At 36.7% G+C, this 19,757-nt stretch overlaps 2 protein-coding genes across 2 annotated transcripts in view; one reads left to right on the forward strand and one right to left on the reverse strand.

Moving 5' to 3' along the window:
* The first annotated feature begins 8,015 nt into the window (after positions 1 to 8,015).
* Positions 8,016 to 8,631, forward strand: LOC134851776 (uncharacterized). Its single transcript, XM_063868005.1, has one exon. It carries the CDS (start codon positions 8,027 to 8,029, stop codon positions 8,612 to 8,614), a length of 588 nt encoding a protein of 195 aa, XP_063724075.1. The 5' UTR covers positions 8,016 to 8,026; the 3' UTR covers positions 8,615 to 8,631.
* A 5,516-nt stretch (positions 8,632 to 14,147) lies between these two features.
* LOC134851794 (serine protease 41-like) overlaps positions 14,148 to 19,757 on the reverse strand; it is a 328,908-nt gene continuing 323,298 nt past the window's right edge. Inside the window, exons 2-3 of the mRNA XM_063868025.1 lie at positions 15,256 to 15,442; positions 14,148 to 14,457 (exon numbers count right to left, since the gene is read on the reverse strand). Coding sequence (XP_063724095.1) covers positions 14,294 to 14,457; positions 15,256 to 15,406 — 315 coding nt within the window. The 5' untranslated portion in view covers positions 15,407 to 15,442 and the 3' untranslated portion in view covers positions 14,148 to 14,293. The remainder of the gene's footprint in view (positions 14,458 to 15,255; positions 15,443 to 19,757) is intronic.

Here is a 19,757-nt window from a genome sequence, read left to right on the forward strand (position 1 = left end):
TCCCACAACTAACAGAAAAATTCTTCATCAAAACATCATATGTATTCACACTTAAAATGTTTGATAGAAAATATGATCACATCATTTCTGAAGCACTAAATGATATTCAAGCTTACGAAAGTTTCACAGAAAAATTTCAATTATTTTCACTAACCTTCCACTTCCTTGCACCACATGAACGCGATTTGCACTGCTCACACGACATTATGTTACGCACTAAACAAACCCACACATATACATATTATCGCTTCATACAAAATCATTTTGACCTACACACTCCATCAAGACAACCACACCACCGTTTTCAGTTTCTTAACTCTAAATACATTTCACCATTTTTTCTTAATTTCACATATTGCATCAAAAATACTAACCTTCACGGCATCCTCCGCAATTATGATCCCATAACCCAAATGTATATATTTTGTCCCATCACGAAGACCTTTAACGCAGAAGAATCCAGACCCTTCCTTATCCCACATGAATTTATCCAACCTATAGAAATCCCAATATTAGAATTCATCCACAATACTAAATACAATCACAAATTATATAACCTCATTCAAAACACACCTTATGAGTTTGCAGTTGGCACTGAAGAACTAAAAACTATTAAAGCACTTCAATTGCTTTGGCCACTGCTTCAGACTAAAAACATCATTCGCATACTAGCAAAATTACTAACAAACTCCGACATAATACACGACATCTTCCCCCACGGTTTTTTCCCCGACGACTAACAGGTAAGTATAATTTATACATATTTTTCACTAATAAATTTGAAATAAATACTAACCATTCTTTATTCATGTCTCATTTAGATTTTTAGTCTTCATCCCACGATTATCTGCAAAAAACAGAAAAGAAAAATAAAGAAAAATTAACTTGTTAAATTTCTTCTAAAACTCTATTAATATTTTGCACTAGATAAATATAATAAAATTCATACCAATGTAGTAAATTAATTTATAAATTGTTTCCCCAAAAGCAGTAATTTTAATAATGATGAAAATTTGTAACTTAATTTTTCCCCAAAAACTAGCAGTAAAATTAAAATTCTATGTAGTAAATTGATAAAACAAAAATGCAGTACTAACCTTTTGATATTTTCATTCATTCGCACAAGAATTCTATCCAAATTCGCACAGCTCGCCCACGAAGAATTGTTTAAATAATGAATTTCAGTTTCAAGCTTTCACACTCAACAACTCTAACACGCGATAACAAGTTTCAAACTTTCCTTTAACCCGGTTGGAAAGGAATTATATACTAAACAAAACTAACCAACGCAGCTTACTAAACACCACAAATCATAGAATAACAGCATGACTAAGAAAAGAAAACCAACGGTACCCAAACCGGATTAACCCATATTAAAACTGGATAATTTATTCTTTTTAAGACTATTATAAAGTCTAAGAAAGAAATAATAAAACACAAAAAAGTCGAAAGACAAACCCATACCAAAAACAATTTGATTTTTAAAAAAAGGACACAACCAACGAAACATAAGAAAAACCACCATAAACCCAACATAAAATGTTACCACATAACGAGACCTCTCACAGAAACCGCACGAAATCATACTCCCACTCCTGGCCTAACCCACCAGAGAGGACGTCCTGAGCATGCTCTATAGCCGGCCTAACCCACCGCGCTACATCCACGCTTTGTGACCACACTTCTATTTTTAATAAGAGGTACTCAAGGGTGAGTAACTCTTCAAAATAACCGAACTAAAACAAAATGCTTTTGTGAAAACAACTAACCAAAATCATAATTAAAAATTGAACTAATAAAAATTTTTATAAACTATACCTTGCAGTATATAGATCAGCACACAAAAACAAAGACGAACATCCAAAGACAAAATGACCCCACTACACTTAAAAAAGAATGGCCAACCACAAACCGATATGCCGTCCACAATCACAAACTCAAAGGATTTAGAGTACGACTTGACTTCGCAGAAAAGGACTTCATTGAACTAGACCAATGACCACCTCGATGTTCAAGTATACGTACAGATCCGAGTTACAAGGCATTCCCTCCACGCACAATCTCCACGCCATTCCCAGACGAGGTCGAACACAAAAGAAGTTCTCTACAAAAAAAAGAAAAACCCGTCATAGCCAACCATTCTGAAATCAGATTGATTTCATTGGGAAACACCATCGTTGTCATAAGAAGACCAAACGATTGATGCCCCTTACTCCAGCGGCCTGGAACTTCTCTAACAAGAGAAACCGGACAAGAGTACGATGTTCGCCATCATCCGTCCTTTGAATTGCAGAAAGATAATACTAAAAAACTCTGTAAAACCCGGATGGGTGGAACCTGATCTAAACTATATTTTATGATTGGATAAATTAGATATTTTACCACTGTAAAGTATTTAATATTAACCAATCATGATCCATCTAACTAACAACCCACTTATTTGTAAGTGCTGAAATTACTTGTAATTTCAGCACCAGAGAGATTTGAATTTAACTTAGAAATTAGTTGCCTCTCCAAGAGAACTTCAGCAGCCGCAATAAACCAGTATACCCTAGATCTATTGAACTTAGCAGAGACTAGTTAGCAACCTGAGACTAGATAGTATAAGAGTAAGATTAGGATCGGTATTAGACTAAGAAGTTGCACGAATCTATCCGGCCGAAAATAAGATAGCGTGACGAGCAGACGGTGTACCCTATCCGAAATTACTCTATGAGTTAACCACATCGGTCCTAACTCAGTACTTAACATATTCTAAAAATCAAAATCTTCTATTCTTGATTCTGAAATGCCAAAAATTTGTTCGGTCATTGATACTTCTTGTCGTATTCGAGCTCTAAACGAGTAATAATTTGGTCTGTTTTGCGAAATACCAACTGACCATTTCAGCAAACAACGAACCATTGTTATTTTTTTGGGTTGTTTTCTGTTATACGGCACAAAAAGTATTCTTTCAGCAATTTTGAAAGTTTGATCATGATGCTCGAATCTGGTTGTTTGAAATTAATATCCGTCAAAAGAATTCTAAGTGTGTTCAATGAAAACATAAGCTTAATTAACAGTTTGATATTTTAAGCCGTATAACGGAAAAGACCTCCTTTTATATAGTGGCGATTCGAGGAGTAAACTATTGAGCGAGAACTGCGAGTACAAAATCAATCAAATTAGACTTAACAAACAAAATTTGATTTAAATGTTTGCATGTTAGAAAGTTGAAAATTGAGTAATTAAAAGGAAAAAGAACAGTACGATAAAAATAATTTCTCACTCGAACCTAGCTCAAATTGCACAAAATTAAGGGAAACATTTCATGAAAATTACCTGAACAGAGCTCAAATAACGTGAACAAATTGTGATCAAAAACATTAACTGGAGCAAGAACAATGAAATAAAATTTAACAAGGAGAGATAAATCGTAAGAACCAACAAGCAAATGTCAAAACGTACGTATACTTTAGAATGAGTCACTGGTTGAATTCTATATACCTAATTTGGGATTTTTCATGAACATTTTTTTGGAACGATTAAGAGCCAATTTTATTTAAACAAAAACATTTAGCTGACGTAGATTTATACCACTGGTAAAATGTGTCGAGAAGCTCTCCCGTACCGAACTTTTTGGCCATAATCATATCTGATCATTGTAAAATCATGCAAAATTCATGTCTGTAACAGATGTGCAGCATGTCTATATTCGGCATGCACATACCTGCATCAGACCTGCATCAGGTGTGCTAACTGAAGATATGCTCACACCTGCAGCATGCATGATCATGCCTGAACTGAACATGCTCACACCTGCATGATACATGATCATACCTGAACTAAACATGCTCACACCTGCAGGATACATGATCATACCTGAACTAAACATGCTCACATCTGCAGGATACATGGCCATGCCTGAACCGAATATGCTCAAATCGGTATCTTCAGTATTATAAGATAATTAAAGAAATGGTTAAATTGTAACAACATCATAAACTCAGCTTGATAATGTGACACTTTACTTCAAATTTTTAGTTTTTTTTTCAAATTTTTTCTGACATCGGTGAAGTTTTTGTTGAAAATTTACTGTAGTCGTTAGATGCATCTTTCTTTAATTGCCAGCAGGGAGTCGTTAGTAGCGGGGCGTGTGGATACTTTTCTCTGTTTCCTGTCAACATAAAACTAATTGTTAGTCAAAACTTCATCACTTTAAATAAATGCTTAACAAATAAAGTTAGACAAAAATCATGCGTTAAAAAGTAGTCGCATATTTGTTTTTAGTTTTTTCAATGAGATTAATAGTATCAACCAATCAAATCTTTTTAATTTATTTGCAATTATTGCGGCTACTGGTTTGCGAAAATTGAAGGATTATTGGCCAAAAAATTTTGTGACGAATTGCTTCAATTCAATGCTTTATAGTTCAAACCGGGGATTCTTAGTTTTTTCGACTATCCCTCCCGTTGATCCCCTGAAACTAACCTGACGTCCTCTTTTTTGGGATGTAGATGCGACATAATTTTCTTCATTTGAAGATATTTGACTCGAGGAGGTAAATTTGGATAAGCTCATTTCAAAAAAAATCTGAAAAAGTGAATTTTTAACAACAAAGACCAATTATTCAAGATACGAAGTGAATTTGTCAAGTTTTCAGTCAGTCGTTATCATGTCTGCGACAGGTATGAACATGTTTCACTCAGGTCTGATCATGTAAGATCCAGGTACGAACACGTCTGTAGAAAAATACGCATGCTCACTTGTGAACAGCCCTGCATAATGGGGGAACAGTCCTGAGAATATTCTCTCCCCTGCTAAATGGATGATCAGCCGTGAAATGGCACAAAAAGTTCAGTACGGGCTCCATTTTGAAAAAAATCTGAATCTAAACGCTGAATTTTAACATTCTCAGCTGATATCGTATCATTCTCAGCTGTGAAGATCCTGTTTAGTTCTGCAAGAAAACGAAGTCTGAGATGCATATAGTTAAGGCAAAACAGAGGATCATGCCAAATATTTTCAGTTGGTTCTAGACAAAAATGACGACGAGATCAGGAGAAGCCCTCCACCCCAACACTCAGAGATAACTTGCTGTCGGATAACTTGGGAAAAACTATGCACCATTTCAACATACGAATTGTTGCAAATTGTCAGGTATCCTGAGAATGATTCAATTGTCAGGTTACCTGCCATTTTGCAGGAGATCTTCAACAATTCGTGGGTTGGAATGGTGCATGGTTTTCCTCAAGTTATCCAACAGCAAGAAAGCTCAGGGGTTAGGGTGGAGGGCTTCTCCTGATTTTGTCGTCATTTTTGTCCAGAACCAACTGAAAATATTTGGCGTGATCCTCTGTTATGCATTGATTATATGCGTCTCAGACTTCGTTTTCTTGCCGAACTAAACAGGATCTTGTTGATCACTTTCAGATTCAAATTTGTTGTTATAATTAAGCTGACTTTACCGTTTGAATTTTTAAATGTCATTTTTACTTTCCTTAAATCAAATATATTTTTTTCTTTTTTCAGAAGAAAAATATCAAATCATGAAACCGTAAATTTGTCTTCCGGTCCAAAAAAGACGTCGATTTAATTTCAAAACCGGAAAACCCAAAAATCACTCAACTAAATTGTCAAAATTTAAATCTTCTAGTCACTTTGCTTTTCAATCTGAATTGCAATACAAAATTATCCTCCCCACCCTAATTTTTATGACCCTTCATTTTAATTGACCAGGATAAAAACAATTTAGAACTGGAGATTTCGAAAATAACGTCTAGCAAGTCAATTGTGCTCTAAACATAACTAAAACTGAAGACTTGATTCATTATTCTCTTCACCTCAAAAACCACACAATTAAAACAAGGAAATTCCAACAGTCGAGTCATAAAGCTGTGAAATTTTTGTTGATGACGGTGACTATTACATGAGAGTAAAAACGTTTTTCAACAACTTTTCGGCCTATAATAAAAAGAATTAGAAGAACCCCATTTCAAGACAAGTTTTTGCTGAAGAAGACTAAACCTAAGCACAATTGCGTTTTATCCTCTCTATATTCCAGGCAAAATTAGTTTTTTTAATAATGTTTTAATGAAGACTTCTTCATATACAATACTGGAAAAGAGTGAAAACCTGATTGAAGTATATGAGAAACCATGTTTTCTCTTCCGAATGACCTTTTCCTTTTTCCCCTTTTTTCTCTCGGGTATTACATTAGTATTATTTCTACGATGGTACGAGGAGGGGAGAATCATATATAGAGAACAGCGTCCATTTGACTGAACGTTTATTTAGGCGAACGTGAACTTTTTACTACCCTAACAAATCAAGTGGTTTTCGAAACTTTACGAAATATTAGGCTAATTTGTTTTTCATCTGAAATCACTCCCAGTTAAAGCCATTTACGCTTGCTAATAGGCACACAAGCTAATCGCTACTACCCCGTCGTTTGTAGCCTAAACATCGATTCGGCAAACAAGCAAAAAAATCAAAAGGTGTTGCAAACATCCGGAAAACAGCTTAACTAGTGCACATATCCGACTTTTAAAAAAAAAAAAAGTATGGCGAAGATCAGATTTCTACGGTTTGCTTAAAATTTGCTACTGTGGTCGAATGAAGTCTGATCGTCGCGGTCGCACCAACAGGGTGTGGGAAAATTAGAGCGAGTTATCGCCGCGAGAATATACCCATTGACGACCTTAAACCGAGAGTCGGCTAAATTGGAACTGGATAATTGACTACGGATGTTTGGTATAGTAGATGTTTGACATCGAATGTTTTCCCTAGGCCCGCCCAGGTCATACAACGTACTCGTGAGCTATAATGGGAAAAGTCATATTGGAAGAATGCAGGCCCGCTTCTTCACTTCTACAAATCAAAAGTGGTGGAGGGATGACAAGCGACATTCAATCTAGAATTTTAGATTCTGTCCAGACATGGTGCATGTTTCGTTTGGACATGGCCATGTCTGAATCAAGGCTGAGGCAGGTATGGATTTCGTCACGACTGCAGACCTGCTCAAGGCCTGATTCAGTCCTAGAACAGACATGGGTCAGATCTGAACCAGATCTGAGCAGACCTGAAAAATTCTTGTTCCAGGTCTGAATCAGGCCTTAATCAGATCTGCACTTGAGGCACAATCTATACGTGCCTCCGTCCTGATTCAGACATTCCATGTCCAAACGAAAAATACAACATGTCTGGCAGGATCTGAAATAGGCAAGATTTTAAGATGCTCAGATCAGGTTTCCAAGTTTTTGTTAGGTACGAGTTTTTTTATCAGTTTGTTTGGTCAGTAGAAACAAGAAACAAACAGTCAGTGTGAAGGTTTTCTCTATGATTTGTAAAATTTACCGGGAAATATTAAAGTAAATTGTAATATCCTGGTTGACATTTCATAATCCAATACGTTTTATCTTTAAAAACAAGGTTTCTATTCAATTCAACTTTCTTCAAGCGGACCAGGTTCTCTTCAAATTGAGATTGAGCAAATTTGCTTGCCAGGGTTATTTTGTTGTTTACCTTTGCTAAATCTTCAGTGTAGCAGTTCAATTTTTTGTCATAACTTCATTACAATAAATCCGTTTGACTATAGGCTTAATAATCGGAACTACTAAAACAAACGAAAATGCAGAAAGCAAAACTAGGCAATATGACCTGCTCAAAACTTGGGTTCGGATGTATGTCGTTGACTCCGACTTTCTACAAGTTGGACAAACAAGATTTCAGCGAGGAAGACGCTTTGAAAATCCTCCAAAAAGCGAGAGAACTCGGCGTTACTCATTTTGATTCGGCTTTCGTTTACGGGATGGGCAAAAACGAGGAGCTACTTGGAAAATTTCTCAAAGAGCTGAAACCTGAAGAACGGAAAGAATTTTGCATCGCTACAAAAACTGGAGTCCTTTTAAAAAAGGAAGATAGTCGAATTTGCGGCGAGAAAAATTTTATTATCGAGGAAGGTCGGAAATCAGCTGAAAGGTTGGGAACCTACATTGATATTCTATATTTGCACAGAATTGATGTAAAAACGCCGATTGAAGAAAGTATGGAAGGTATGAAAGAGTTGATCAAGGAAGGCGTGATCAAAGGAGTCGGCTTAAGTGAGGCGTCGGCCACGACAATCCGAAAAGCACATGCAGCTCAGCCAATCACAGCAGTCCAAATCGAGTATTCGCTGTGGTCACGTGACGTCGAAAAGGACATTATTCCGACATGTCGTGAGTTGGGAATCGGTATTGTCGCCTATTCGCCTTTGGGACGCGGTTTCCTGGCGGGTAACTTCAAAAAGAGGGATGACTTACAAGAGGGTGATTGGCGTTTGGATAATCCTCGGTTTAGTCCAGATGCCATTGAGCAGAATGCTAAATTGGTCGAAAAAATTGAAGAATTGGCCGCTAGAAAAGGGGACGGTTGCACTGCTTCAAAGCTAGCTTTGGCTTGGGTGCTGACTCAGGGTGATGATATTGTTCCAATTCCAGGAACTTCGAAGCTGGAAAATCTGGAGAAAAATATGGAGTCACTGAAATGCGAACTAAGTCAGGATGAGATTAAAGAGTTAGGCGATGTGATTCCACCCGAGAGTGTTGTTGGTAACAGATATGAAGACGGTCATCACACTTATGACAAGAATTAATTCAGACAAAAAAAAAGATGGTGAAACTTTTCCGATAGATTAGTATAAATTATGTGAAATTGCATTCTTGTCGTTTTTAATTTGAGCGTTTTTATAATTTGAAGTAAGTCATTAAAATTGCAACTGTTAAAAAATGGAGTACAAACACTTTCAATTAAAAAAAAATCATATTTCTTTGAACGATATTTATATAGTTTCCAGTTTTAACTATGATTTTTAATTGTAAACATGGGCAAATTTAGGTGGGTGGGACATTCGTATAAAGGGTCCTCTACCTATAGTACTAATTGATGACGTGTTTTTAATCAAATTACAAATTTTTGTACAGGTATCTATTGCGCAAACAGAGAAAATTTGGCTAAGCATGACGCAAAGCATGACCTTCCAAGATATTTTTTGGCAAAAAATCTTTTTAAAAAAAATAAAAAGAAGCTTTAATTACCGATGCAAGAAAAAACCTTTCCGCAACATTAGTTTTTAGCTTTGAATCAAACTTAACCAGTAAGTTTTTCACATTTAAGTAATTGTCCAAAGTTTCAATTGTCAAATTGTTCCAATGGTCCGATTGTTATTTTTTGAACCATAAGAAACCAGCAATACACTAAGAAGCTCTTCACATCATGGGATTCTCAGACGTAATTTCGAGCAAATAACTCATTCGGATTACATTCGAGTTAGCTGTAGTTACCTGTTGAATTTTTACACATTGCTGAATGAGTCTGCATGAAGATTTCCTTAAAGAGTTGTAATATCATTTTAGGGTACCGTGCAAACATCCGATGTGTCAAATATCCGAAAAACCAAAAAGTGCTGCAAACATTCGAAAACCAGCTTAACTAGGGCAAACATCCAATATTGTTTAAAAAGTAGGGCAAACATCCGATTTCTACTGTTCGCTTAAAAGATGCTGTTTTGGCCGATTTTCAATTACAAACCACAGAAAATTTGGCCAACACTGAACCAATATACGTTTTTTTTTCACTGAACCAATATGAGTTTTTTGTCAATAACACCAGACTAAAATGAGTCTTGTAACTAATATTAAAAACTCTTTGCTAATATTAAAAACTCTTGGTTTTCTTATAACTGTTATCCCAGGTACAAAAGAGATGTTTGACGTTTAGTTAAAAAAAAGCAACATACTTAAATTTGGAGAGGCAACGTGGAAAGTAAAAAGAATTATTTTAACTCATTTGTTTGCTGATTTGTTAAAGGCAAAATGGTCTCTCTCTTGCTTTTGAGATTCTTACGTCATATTATTACAAAACTATTACATCAGTTTGGATGTTTGACATATCGGATGTTTGCACCATCCTTTTACAAGTTGCGAAATACACTTACAACTTCTGTTGCGTTATGAGGTATGAACTTTTAGATTCATTGGTAGGTTTGTAGATGGGTTATGCGGTCTAAAAATTAGACGCCCAGCAAATTAGACCTGAACAAGAAAAACGAACTTAAATTAAAACTACAATTATGAGAATATTTACTGACTATAATTAACTTAGTTCGAGCTTGCTAAAATTTTGAAATGAGGCAATGCATTTCAAAAACATTTTATAATAGTTGGATTATAGTTCTATAAATCATTTTTAAAAAACGCCACCAAATCCATCTCCAAAATTTTTGTATAATCCACAAGCAAATATCTCGAAACGCAATTTTTGTATCCATAATTTATGTTGCGCGGATTGATGGTTATATACCAGCTCCTGATGATTTTATTTCTATTCCTGATTATTTTGTTGTTTCAACCAATCTTGTGGAGTCAAAATTTTTTAAATTTGTTTCCAACCAAATTTGATTAACTCAGGAAAAGCCACAAGGAAGTCAAATGTGGCATCATACTAAATTCCTACTGATCGTGACCTGGATTCTTAAAAAAAAACATAATAAATCTGCCTCAGCTTCGCAAAAAAAAAATTCAGGCTAAATTAAACGAAAATGGACTAATTTAGACAAAACTGGCTGACAATCAAACTCAACTTGGCTACAGACTCAGCAGCTTTATAGCTATCGATATTTCGTTTTTCTTTAACTGTTCTCACTATCACTAATAACAATGACTCAGACACTTCCCAATTTTTTTTCAAAATTCGAAAAATTTTGATCGTTTTGTTTTTCGAAACCTTCTTTTTCAAATATATGTTTTCTTGAATTATCCTTTTTAAAATTATCTGCACTATTTGCACAGCAACCGGCTAATCTTGTCCCAACAGTTGTTAGTTTTTCTCAAGTTTTAACAATTTTAGCACAGTTGGTGATAGTTTTATACACAATTGCTTCTGGTTACAACCAAATTCTTTTCATAGTTTCGTCTTTTTTGACTACCGTCTCATCCTAATGATTGATCGCTGTATTGCTAATTTTTCCCACATAACGATGTTTTTTGTTCCGATCATTGAAAATGGGAAGGAGCTGTGTATTCGCATGTGTTTTAGTTTTTGTTTTCGACGCACAATCAGCTACCATAAATGATCAATGATAGATCATGCTAAATCCCTTTCAGTTGTGATTCGAACGACCTTTAAAAAGTTTTTAAAAATTTTTAATATTGTCGAGAAAAACCGGTTTAAAATTTTTGATCTTTCGTCTAATTTCGAGCGAGTGAGCGGGCTTACATTAGCTTATTTATGTTTCATTTAAGCCTTGAAAACTCAGTTTCACTCAGATGAAATTAGTTCTTAGAATTTTAATCTTCATCTTCATCAAAAACTTTAATCTTCATCAAAAACTCGAATTGAGAACAATTGAATTGAGAACAAGGAGCCAACCCTTGTTTGAGGATTCCAACTAACAATTTTTTTAATACAGTGTAACTGAAATCCTGCAAATGTGTTTCAAAGAAATGTTCAGCGGTTGCGATGAATCTAGGATCTTGTAAAAAATTCTCTGTAAATTGATTAAGGGGGCCCGCAACGGAGCTTAATGGATGACAATCGCATATAATGGATTTTTATTGACAAAAATATTGAACAATATAATCGATTACAGGTGCCACTTTTAAAACTTAAATTCATTTTCAATAGATTATAATCGATTTTTTTAATTAACAGCATATCTTAAATAGGATTTTAAAAAATTTGTGAAGACAATTTTCTCGATCGCCGACAATTGGCGGAATAAAAAACACCACACCGAGCATAAATTTTCCGTTTTTGAAACAAAAAGCGACAAAAACGACAGTGTTATCAAAAAGTTTCAAACCAAAATGATGAGCATGATGCTCAGAGTTGAAACATAGAAAAACATCGAACAGAGATGCATAGAACAACTGGAATGTTTTTTGAAAACCTTTTGATGGTTTTAGAAATGCTAATTTTTTTGTGCGATTGCCGGGAGAATATGCTTGCACTAGATTAAAATGCGGATGGCTTGTTGCTCGAATGATACTTTGATAGTTTCAATACGCCAAAAATTAAAGCGTGGACAATTATCTGTACTCATAAACGATCCAAATTAAATTGAAGCAAGCTAATTGGTCTAATTAATTCCACACACTTTTCAAATTTTAACACTTCAAACTTGATCGTTTCAGCCCAAAAATTGTACTTTGTCAATAATTCAATAACCAAAAACAATTTGAGGCCACCTAATGGGCAGTCAGAGTTTTCAGCGCTTTGTCTTGATACGAGCAGTTGTTTTATATGATTTAAATAGGCAAAAAAATATGAATAGTTGACTAAAAATATAGATAAAAGACTTGAAACAGGATATCATAGTAATAAATTTTCAGAATATAAATGATCGTTCATTTTTAGTTTTGACCTCCCTCATTTTTATTATTTACAGAAAACCTTTTTCATTTGCTTCCCAAGAATGGCACAAATAGAGAACTTAGTTTATTGTTCCAACTTTCGCAACCAAAGCAACGGAATAATTGCGCTCGTGGTGGTTTTTTTTTCAGACAAATTTCTACGTTTCAACTAGCCATTTTTAAACAAAATTTCATTATAAAATTCAAGAAGTATTTTTGTCCTGAGATTAAATTTAAATTTATTTCACCTGTAACCATTTTTTGGAAAATTAGGGGGGTTTAAAGATTGCCATTCTGGCCAATTTGGGACAATTAATCTGAGATTTATTTCGCGCTATAAACACGTGAGCGGATGTTTAATCCGTCTTAGAAATTTTTCCAAATTGATTGAAGAAAGTTTATTTGCCATAGTTGTTTTGGTACTAAACTTAAAAATTGCTTGTACTTTATATGGCGTGTGGAATGATGATTTTCACGAAAAATCTCAAATTGACGAAACAAAACTCATTTAACTTTTATTACATTTAATTTTTTCATGTTATTACTGACTGCCCCATAGACCTTAAAAGGCAATCGGAACGTTCAGAGCTTCGCCCTGATAGGAGCAGTTCTTAATGGAAATAATTTGCTTGCAAGCTTTGCGCAAAACTTATGAATTGAGATTATGATTGCTTGGTATTTGAAGAGCAGCAGTTTCAGCTGACATTGGATGCTTTTTAATTCATTACAACCCCCCGCGATCAAACTTCAGCGTTATCACCAACTCCTGTCAGTGTAAAAGAAACAAGACTGTTCGTATCAGGTTGAAGCCCTCAATGTTCCGACTGTCTTATGAGGTCTATGAAGCAGTAATCGTTTTAAGAAAAATGATTAATTTGTCGGAAAAAAAAGAAAACACACAAAATTTTTTTCGAAGCATCACCCCACACGCCATGTAAAGTACAGAGTGATAGATGCTCCTAGCAACGTAGAAATTGTGACAATTAGCCTGTTTTAACCATTTTGGAACGATTTCTACGAGGGATTAAATCTCCGCTTGCGCGTTAAATGTCCCAAATTGGCCATAATGGCAATAATTAAACCCACATAACTTTTGGAAAATGATCGCAGGTAATACATCTTTTCAAACTTGCGCTCAAGACAACAATATCTTTCGGCTGATATAACAAAAATTTCATCAAATTCCGCTTAGTTAAAAAGTCGAAATTTGTCTGAAGAAAAAAAAAATCACCCCGAGCTCAAATATTCAGTTTCTTTCGTTATGAAAGTCGGAACAATAACAAATAATATCAAACATTTCTTAATACGGCTTTCATATAGAGCTCTATAAATCGTTAAATAGTTGAAATACATTGAATTAAAGTATGCACACGAAATATTTAAAGCGAACGAAACAGTGGGCAAATACTAATACCACCAGAAGGCTCCGACCACGAAGACAGTTGCCACAAACGAAAGTCATTCGGGTTTGAGTGATGGATCAAGGAAAAACCCTTTCAGTCGTCATTTGATTGATCTAAAAAGTTTCCAAAAAGTTTTCTCAGTGTCGAGAAAAACTAGTTTGAAAGTTCGAAATGTTGTGTTTGTTTAATTGGTAGCGATTAAAGTCGAGCGAGCAAAAAGCAGTGAAAAAAAACTGTCAAAACTTTTCGTTTCTCGTTTTTATCCGAGAAAAATTTTAGCGCTTCGTTGGTATCACAAATCCAATAACTCAAAAAAAAGAACCTAAAAAAAGAAAAAAATAGATTTATTTTTCAAAAAATAATAATTCTGTCGATGCTTTTTTTTCATTGCGCAAAGATAACAGGCGTTTTCTCTCTATATAATATAGATATATTACTCTGGTCGGAACCTTCTCTGCCAAGTACATTTTAACCAGCAATTCCTTTAAATGTGACCATATGCATTTATAATCGATCCATCTAAGAATATTCAGTCATAGTTGTCTCTATCCATTCTGAGTAGTGTGACACATTGGTGAATACTGCGGGGGAAGATGTACAGCTGTTGTGTCCCCCCATGGCCCTGCTTACAACCCCACACACGTTGAAGGACCCGTCCACGTTGTCACACAGCAGGGGACCACCTTGATGAGAAAAACGAAATGAATAAGTACGAAAACCACTCATTATTAAAAATGCACATTGTTTTTTTCTGTCTCAAAAATTGCCCAATATTTAAAAAAATAGAAAGCATTTAAACAGCTTATTCGGAGGCAAAATTAGGTGCGTTATCTGCTTTAAATATCTCTCAAATAGTTGTAATCTTGCTACAAACTGGGCGTAAAGTCTCGACTCGGGAACATACGTCGACTGAGAATAAACCGCCGAAGTATGAGAATAAACAGCAGACAGCAGCAGAATCAGGGGCGGATCTAGGATTTTCTCGAGGGGGGGGGGGGGCGGCGGATTTTCAAAAAATTTTCGAAACTTTGTCGACCTTTTTTTTAGGTCGACGAAATTGATTTCCCGAGCTCAAAGCACCCTTTCGCCAAAAAGTCCCTGTTTTGGCCAAAAATTTTGGCGCCGCAGACAAAATTTTGAAAAAACATGCCAAAAGGCGGTTTTTAGGCTTTTTTGGAAAGTTCTTCCAAAAAAATCGCATTTTTTCGGCGCGCGCTCCCCCCTTAAATTGAGTATATATTGACGCCGAAGGCACTTTTAGAAAAATTTTAGGGTCCGTCAGACAAAAATGGATTTCTCGAATTAGTTTGGATCGGCAGGGGTCGAATCCTTGAAGGAAGGCGTTGGCGGACGCCTTCCTTCAAGGATTCGACCCCCTGCCGATCCAAACTAATTCGAGATATAAGCGGTTGCAAAATAACAAAAAAGCAAACAAATAAAATCAATATCAAATATTTTTTGGATGTTTGAGAATTTTATACCTGAGTCGCCGCCACAGATGTTGGAACTGGAGTCCCCCGCACAAATCTCCAGACCTGGTTTGTAGAGCAGATTATACTGGGCACAGTCGTGCAGCTGGAGAGCCACCTCATTGAGAACTGGACTGGAAACCCCAGCCGCCGAGTGAGTCATGCCAAAGCCGACCAGAGTGGCGAAGTGGCCATCCTATCCGAAAAAAAATCATTGCTTCTAAAGAAAATTATAAAAAAGTTGGAACGGAAAAAAATTCAAAAGAGCAAATTAGCTATTTCAGACAATTTTTGCATGCAAAAACGATAAAGTGATGTAAATAGTTGAACTGATAGAATTATCTTAGAAGAGCTACACTACAGTCAAGACATCAACAGAAATTACCACTGAAACAAACTAAACGTCGAAAATTATTAAACCAGAGTCTAAGCTCAAACCCAGTAAACACGGTTTGTTAAAAAATTAGGATAACACTCGTAGATGATTAAGAGTGGCAACTTAAACTAAGACTAGATTAAGACTATGGTTGGTTAAGATTCCTACGATAAAATGTAGGCTTTTATTTAAGACTAAATAAAAGACGGTGATGCTATCTAAAGTAAGAGATGTTAAAAAGATTGAATTAGTTTCGGTTGATTAGTTGCATATCATAAAGGATAGTGCGCAAATTCCAAGTCTACCAAAAGCCGTTGCGCTTTTGGCAGGTGTATATAAATTAACAACGTAAATGTCAACGATCAGTATAGAGGTTAAATGATCAAACAATAATACTTTTTACATTCCCCGCGAAAATTTATCTAAAAGCTATTACTTTCGCCTCGCAAGAAGAAAAAAGAAAGTAATTAAGCGCTCGGGTGAATGAACAAGTGGGCTCAATTTCCAAGACCCCCAAAAGTGGATCTGAATTGCTAGAGACATAATCTTGGTAAAGCACCGAGGGCCAAAAGAGCGTATTTCATACTAACAAAAATTTAATACACGGTTACTAGGTCGAAGGAACGGGTGTACGGTTCGGGAAGGACCGTGCGAACAGGCCCGATGGGCCGGAAGACGTATTCTTCAAGTAATAACACAAAAGAACAAAAACAAAGCACCTTAGATCAAATAGCATGATTTCGTCAGGTAACATTAAATATAGGCCAGTTACTGTGGACGAGCAAGGAACTGGAATAGCACTGGGGTGAGTGAGGCAGTAAGGTGGGCAGGGAAATATCCCCGAAGGCAGGCCAAAATAAGAGGCAGTACTAAGATGGATAGATCTAATGGTTATCCAGTGGTAGCACCCAATGGGTCAAAGAGAACTTTAACGACATTCAAGCGAGGTTATGGGGCTCAAATAAAGCTTTAAGTGTTATCAAAGTAATCTAAGTTTTTGGCGTATTATGCGAGCACTGGAAGTTTATAAGACTCTAAAGGCGATGGAATGTTAAGTAACATTCAACAATAAACAGGATACTAGAGTACTAAGAGTTTTTAAGAGTTTATGAAAGTTTATGATAGCATCTAGACTGAAACTCCTACTTCTCATTCGTTTCCCGATTTGCCGCTTTGTTAATTGTCCATCTCCTTAACTCCTCCAGCGTCATTGGCCGTCCTAGGAGTTCTATCGCCGAAATGATAGAGGAAGTGTTCAGCCAGTCGGGGTCAGGTACAATGTGAGCAGATGTTGAAGATGAGGTTTCGGAGGGTAGGCCCGATGGGTCAAATTGAGTGGTACGGACCTCAGGACTAAATTTGACCTTCTTACGAGGAGTATGTTGGTTATCTGCTACCGAGGGCTTTGGATCACTTGGGTAGGCAGAGCTTTCTTCCCGCAAGTGAATTATCGTGGGACGCGAAGATGAGGGTGGTGTTAAGGTTGTCAGGTCTACTAAGTCGACTTGGTGGCTTTCCATTTCTACGGTAGTTGCTTCTATCGTTGTGTAAGCTGGGGCAGGACTAGGTGAATTAAATAATGGGCCGTCCTGATCTTCATTTGTTAAATCGACTACACTGGTAAACACTCTTTCGCCTAGCATCTTGGGAGGCTGTCTAGTTCGCATAGGTCTAGTGTTCTGTCGTGTAAAGATTTCTGACAATTTCTTTGAAGGTGGTGATTTCGTTGGAGATGACACTTTCCTCTTCGCGGTACCGGACAGTTTCGGTTTTTTAGTGGCAAGGTCAGAGTGTAGTTGCTTAGATTCCACCTCCGCCATGGCGATTGGTTCTACACTAATCTCGGTAAATTCCCGTCCAGGGTTCTCCGGAAGAAGCGGCTTTTCTTGATTCGGTTGATTGGCCTCCTCCATAGTGTCCAAGAGAACCAACTGTAGGTCCCTTTCATTATCACCAGAATCCAAGTCGATCAGGGGAATCTTATCCGACTCGACCTTCTGTTCAACATGGTCCGGTTTTTCTGGCTTACGATCTGTTCGGTCGGAGATTAGGTGTTCATCCGATTTTGTAGCTTCGAGTAATGTTTTATCCTTGAGGTCTTTTAGCGAAATTAGGTCGCTAGCATTATCGTCTGAAATCTCTTCATGTGGTTCGATCATCAATCCAGGTTCATTTACGCAACTTTTTCGAAGGTCGGATTTACCCGACGGGCTTGATTCTTGGTCACTTTCAAGGCCTATTGGGATTCTCAATCTCTTCCTCTGTTCTTCTTCCTCTCTGAGAAGAGTTTCTCTAGAGCTGTTCATGGCCGCGTTTCGCCTCGCAATATCAAGCTCTTTGAATTTCCAATGGAGGTTTCTTTTCTTTTGCGTCGTTCTTGAGCTTTTAAATCCGACATTTCTCGGCGGTTTTGTAGTTTTCCTCAGTCCTTTAGTCGCATAGAATCTAACTAGTTGATCTCGTTTTCTCGGGCTGGGTTTCTTCTGGGTGCATTGTCTTTTAATGGCTAAATCAGATTTACGTATTATTTTACCATTTTTTAAGGTAACTGTGTGGTCTGACTCCCTTACAATTTCATCCTTGAGTACTCTATAGAATGGTTCACTTTTCGTTCTATCTTGGACTTTTCGATAAATAATGGTCTTACCCGGCGGGTTATTCAGTATTGAGTCCTTTATGCCCAAGGCATCTCTCTTTTCTGCCCGAGAAAGCACTTTTACTGGGGATCCAGCACTGGTTGGTACGTATCTCACTGCATTTGAGTTATCCTCCGAGGGCGATGAGTTTTCGTCAACATCTCCATCTTCTATATCATCGGGGGCGTCCCAGTCGTATCTTCGCTCTCGGCTCATTAATTTTTTGCCCTTATCTATGCATAACAAAGTTTTATTCCAATCAAGGTTATTCGAAGAGGGTGATTTGACCAAATTATGCCAGATGGTGTTTGGGGATCTACCAAAATGTGCTTCGAAGGGAGAGCAGTTAAGCGACTGTTGAGTTACTGTTCTTAAACATTTTATTATTTTCAAAAGTGCAGATTCTAGCGAAGGTTTTGGACGTTCTTGTGCCATAACCAAGAGTCTTTCCTTAATGGTTCTGATTAGACGTTCCACTAGTCCGGTAGCTCTATGATCACCCACTGGGCTAAATATCACTTTTATATTGTGATCGTGGCAGAATTCTCTGACTTCCTTGGAGATAAAACCAGATCCATGATCTGTTCTAATGCTTCTAGGTATCCCGTGTAAAGCAATGTTTTTACTAAGGAAGTTTATGATAGATTTTGCCGATGTGCTGGATGTTATTTGAGCTGATGGGAATTTTGAAAATCTGTCCACGCACACTAATATGTATTTTTTTGTTCCCCATACTAAAGGTAACGGATCGGCGAAGTCTAATTCCATTTCTTGGTTTGGCTCTTCGACCGTTGGGAGTTTCCCTAGGGTATTGTGTTTTATAAGAGGTTTCAAGTTTTTACCTGCTTTCACGCACTCAATACAGTTTTCGCCGTGGACTTGAATTTCGCGGTAAATTTTCGGCCACCAGATGTATTGAGTTGCCAGACTTTTCATTGCGAACTGGCCAGGGTGAGCTTCGTGTAGTCGGTTGAGCATTTTCGATCTTAGGCATGCTGGGATAACTAACCGATTGTCCAGATAAAGACATCCTCCGCTGACATGCAAATTATTTAAGTACGATTTATAGTAGTTTCCCAGTTGTAGAATATCTTGTTTGCGGTCTTCCTCAATTGCTTTAATTATCTTTTTAAGAACTAGATCTTGTTTTGATAAGAGCGACATAAATTTTGAATCGAATATTTCTGGTCAAGAAAAAGGGAATATACTGACTGTTTTCTTTTTACTAGGTGATCTTTTCACGGGATTATCCGACGGGTTACTGGTGCTTGGTGTTAAAGAGTCCATGTTTTCATTAGCAATAAGTTCTTTCTGTTGGTTAAATTCAATTTGTTCTGCCATTTCTTTCAGGATGTTAAAATTCGTAAAAAAGTCGTTTAATTTGCAAGATGAGTCACACTGTTCTGTACGCGAGTGAGAATTTTGGCACACTGAAATGTTGGAATAGTTAGCTATCACTTGGAACGTTTCAGCGGCATTAGCAATTCATTTCTCACGTTCTA

The sequence above is a fragment of the Symsagittifera roscoffensis genome, chromosome 7 (genome assembly GCF_963678635.1).
Source record: "Symsagittifera roscoffensis chromosome 7, txSymRosc1.1, whole genome shotgun sequence".
In the NCBI taxonomy this organism is placed as follows: domain Eukaryota; kingdom Metazoa; phylum Xenacoelomorpha; order Acoela; family Convolutidae; genus Symsagittifera; species Symsagittifera roscoffensis.

Bases quoted from the DNA above. Each gene is read 5' to 3' on its own strand.
- LOC134851776 (XM_063868005.1), top strand. From the start codon at position 8,027: ATGGAAGGTATGAAAGAGTTGATCAAGGAAGGCGTGATCAAAGGAGTC.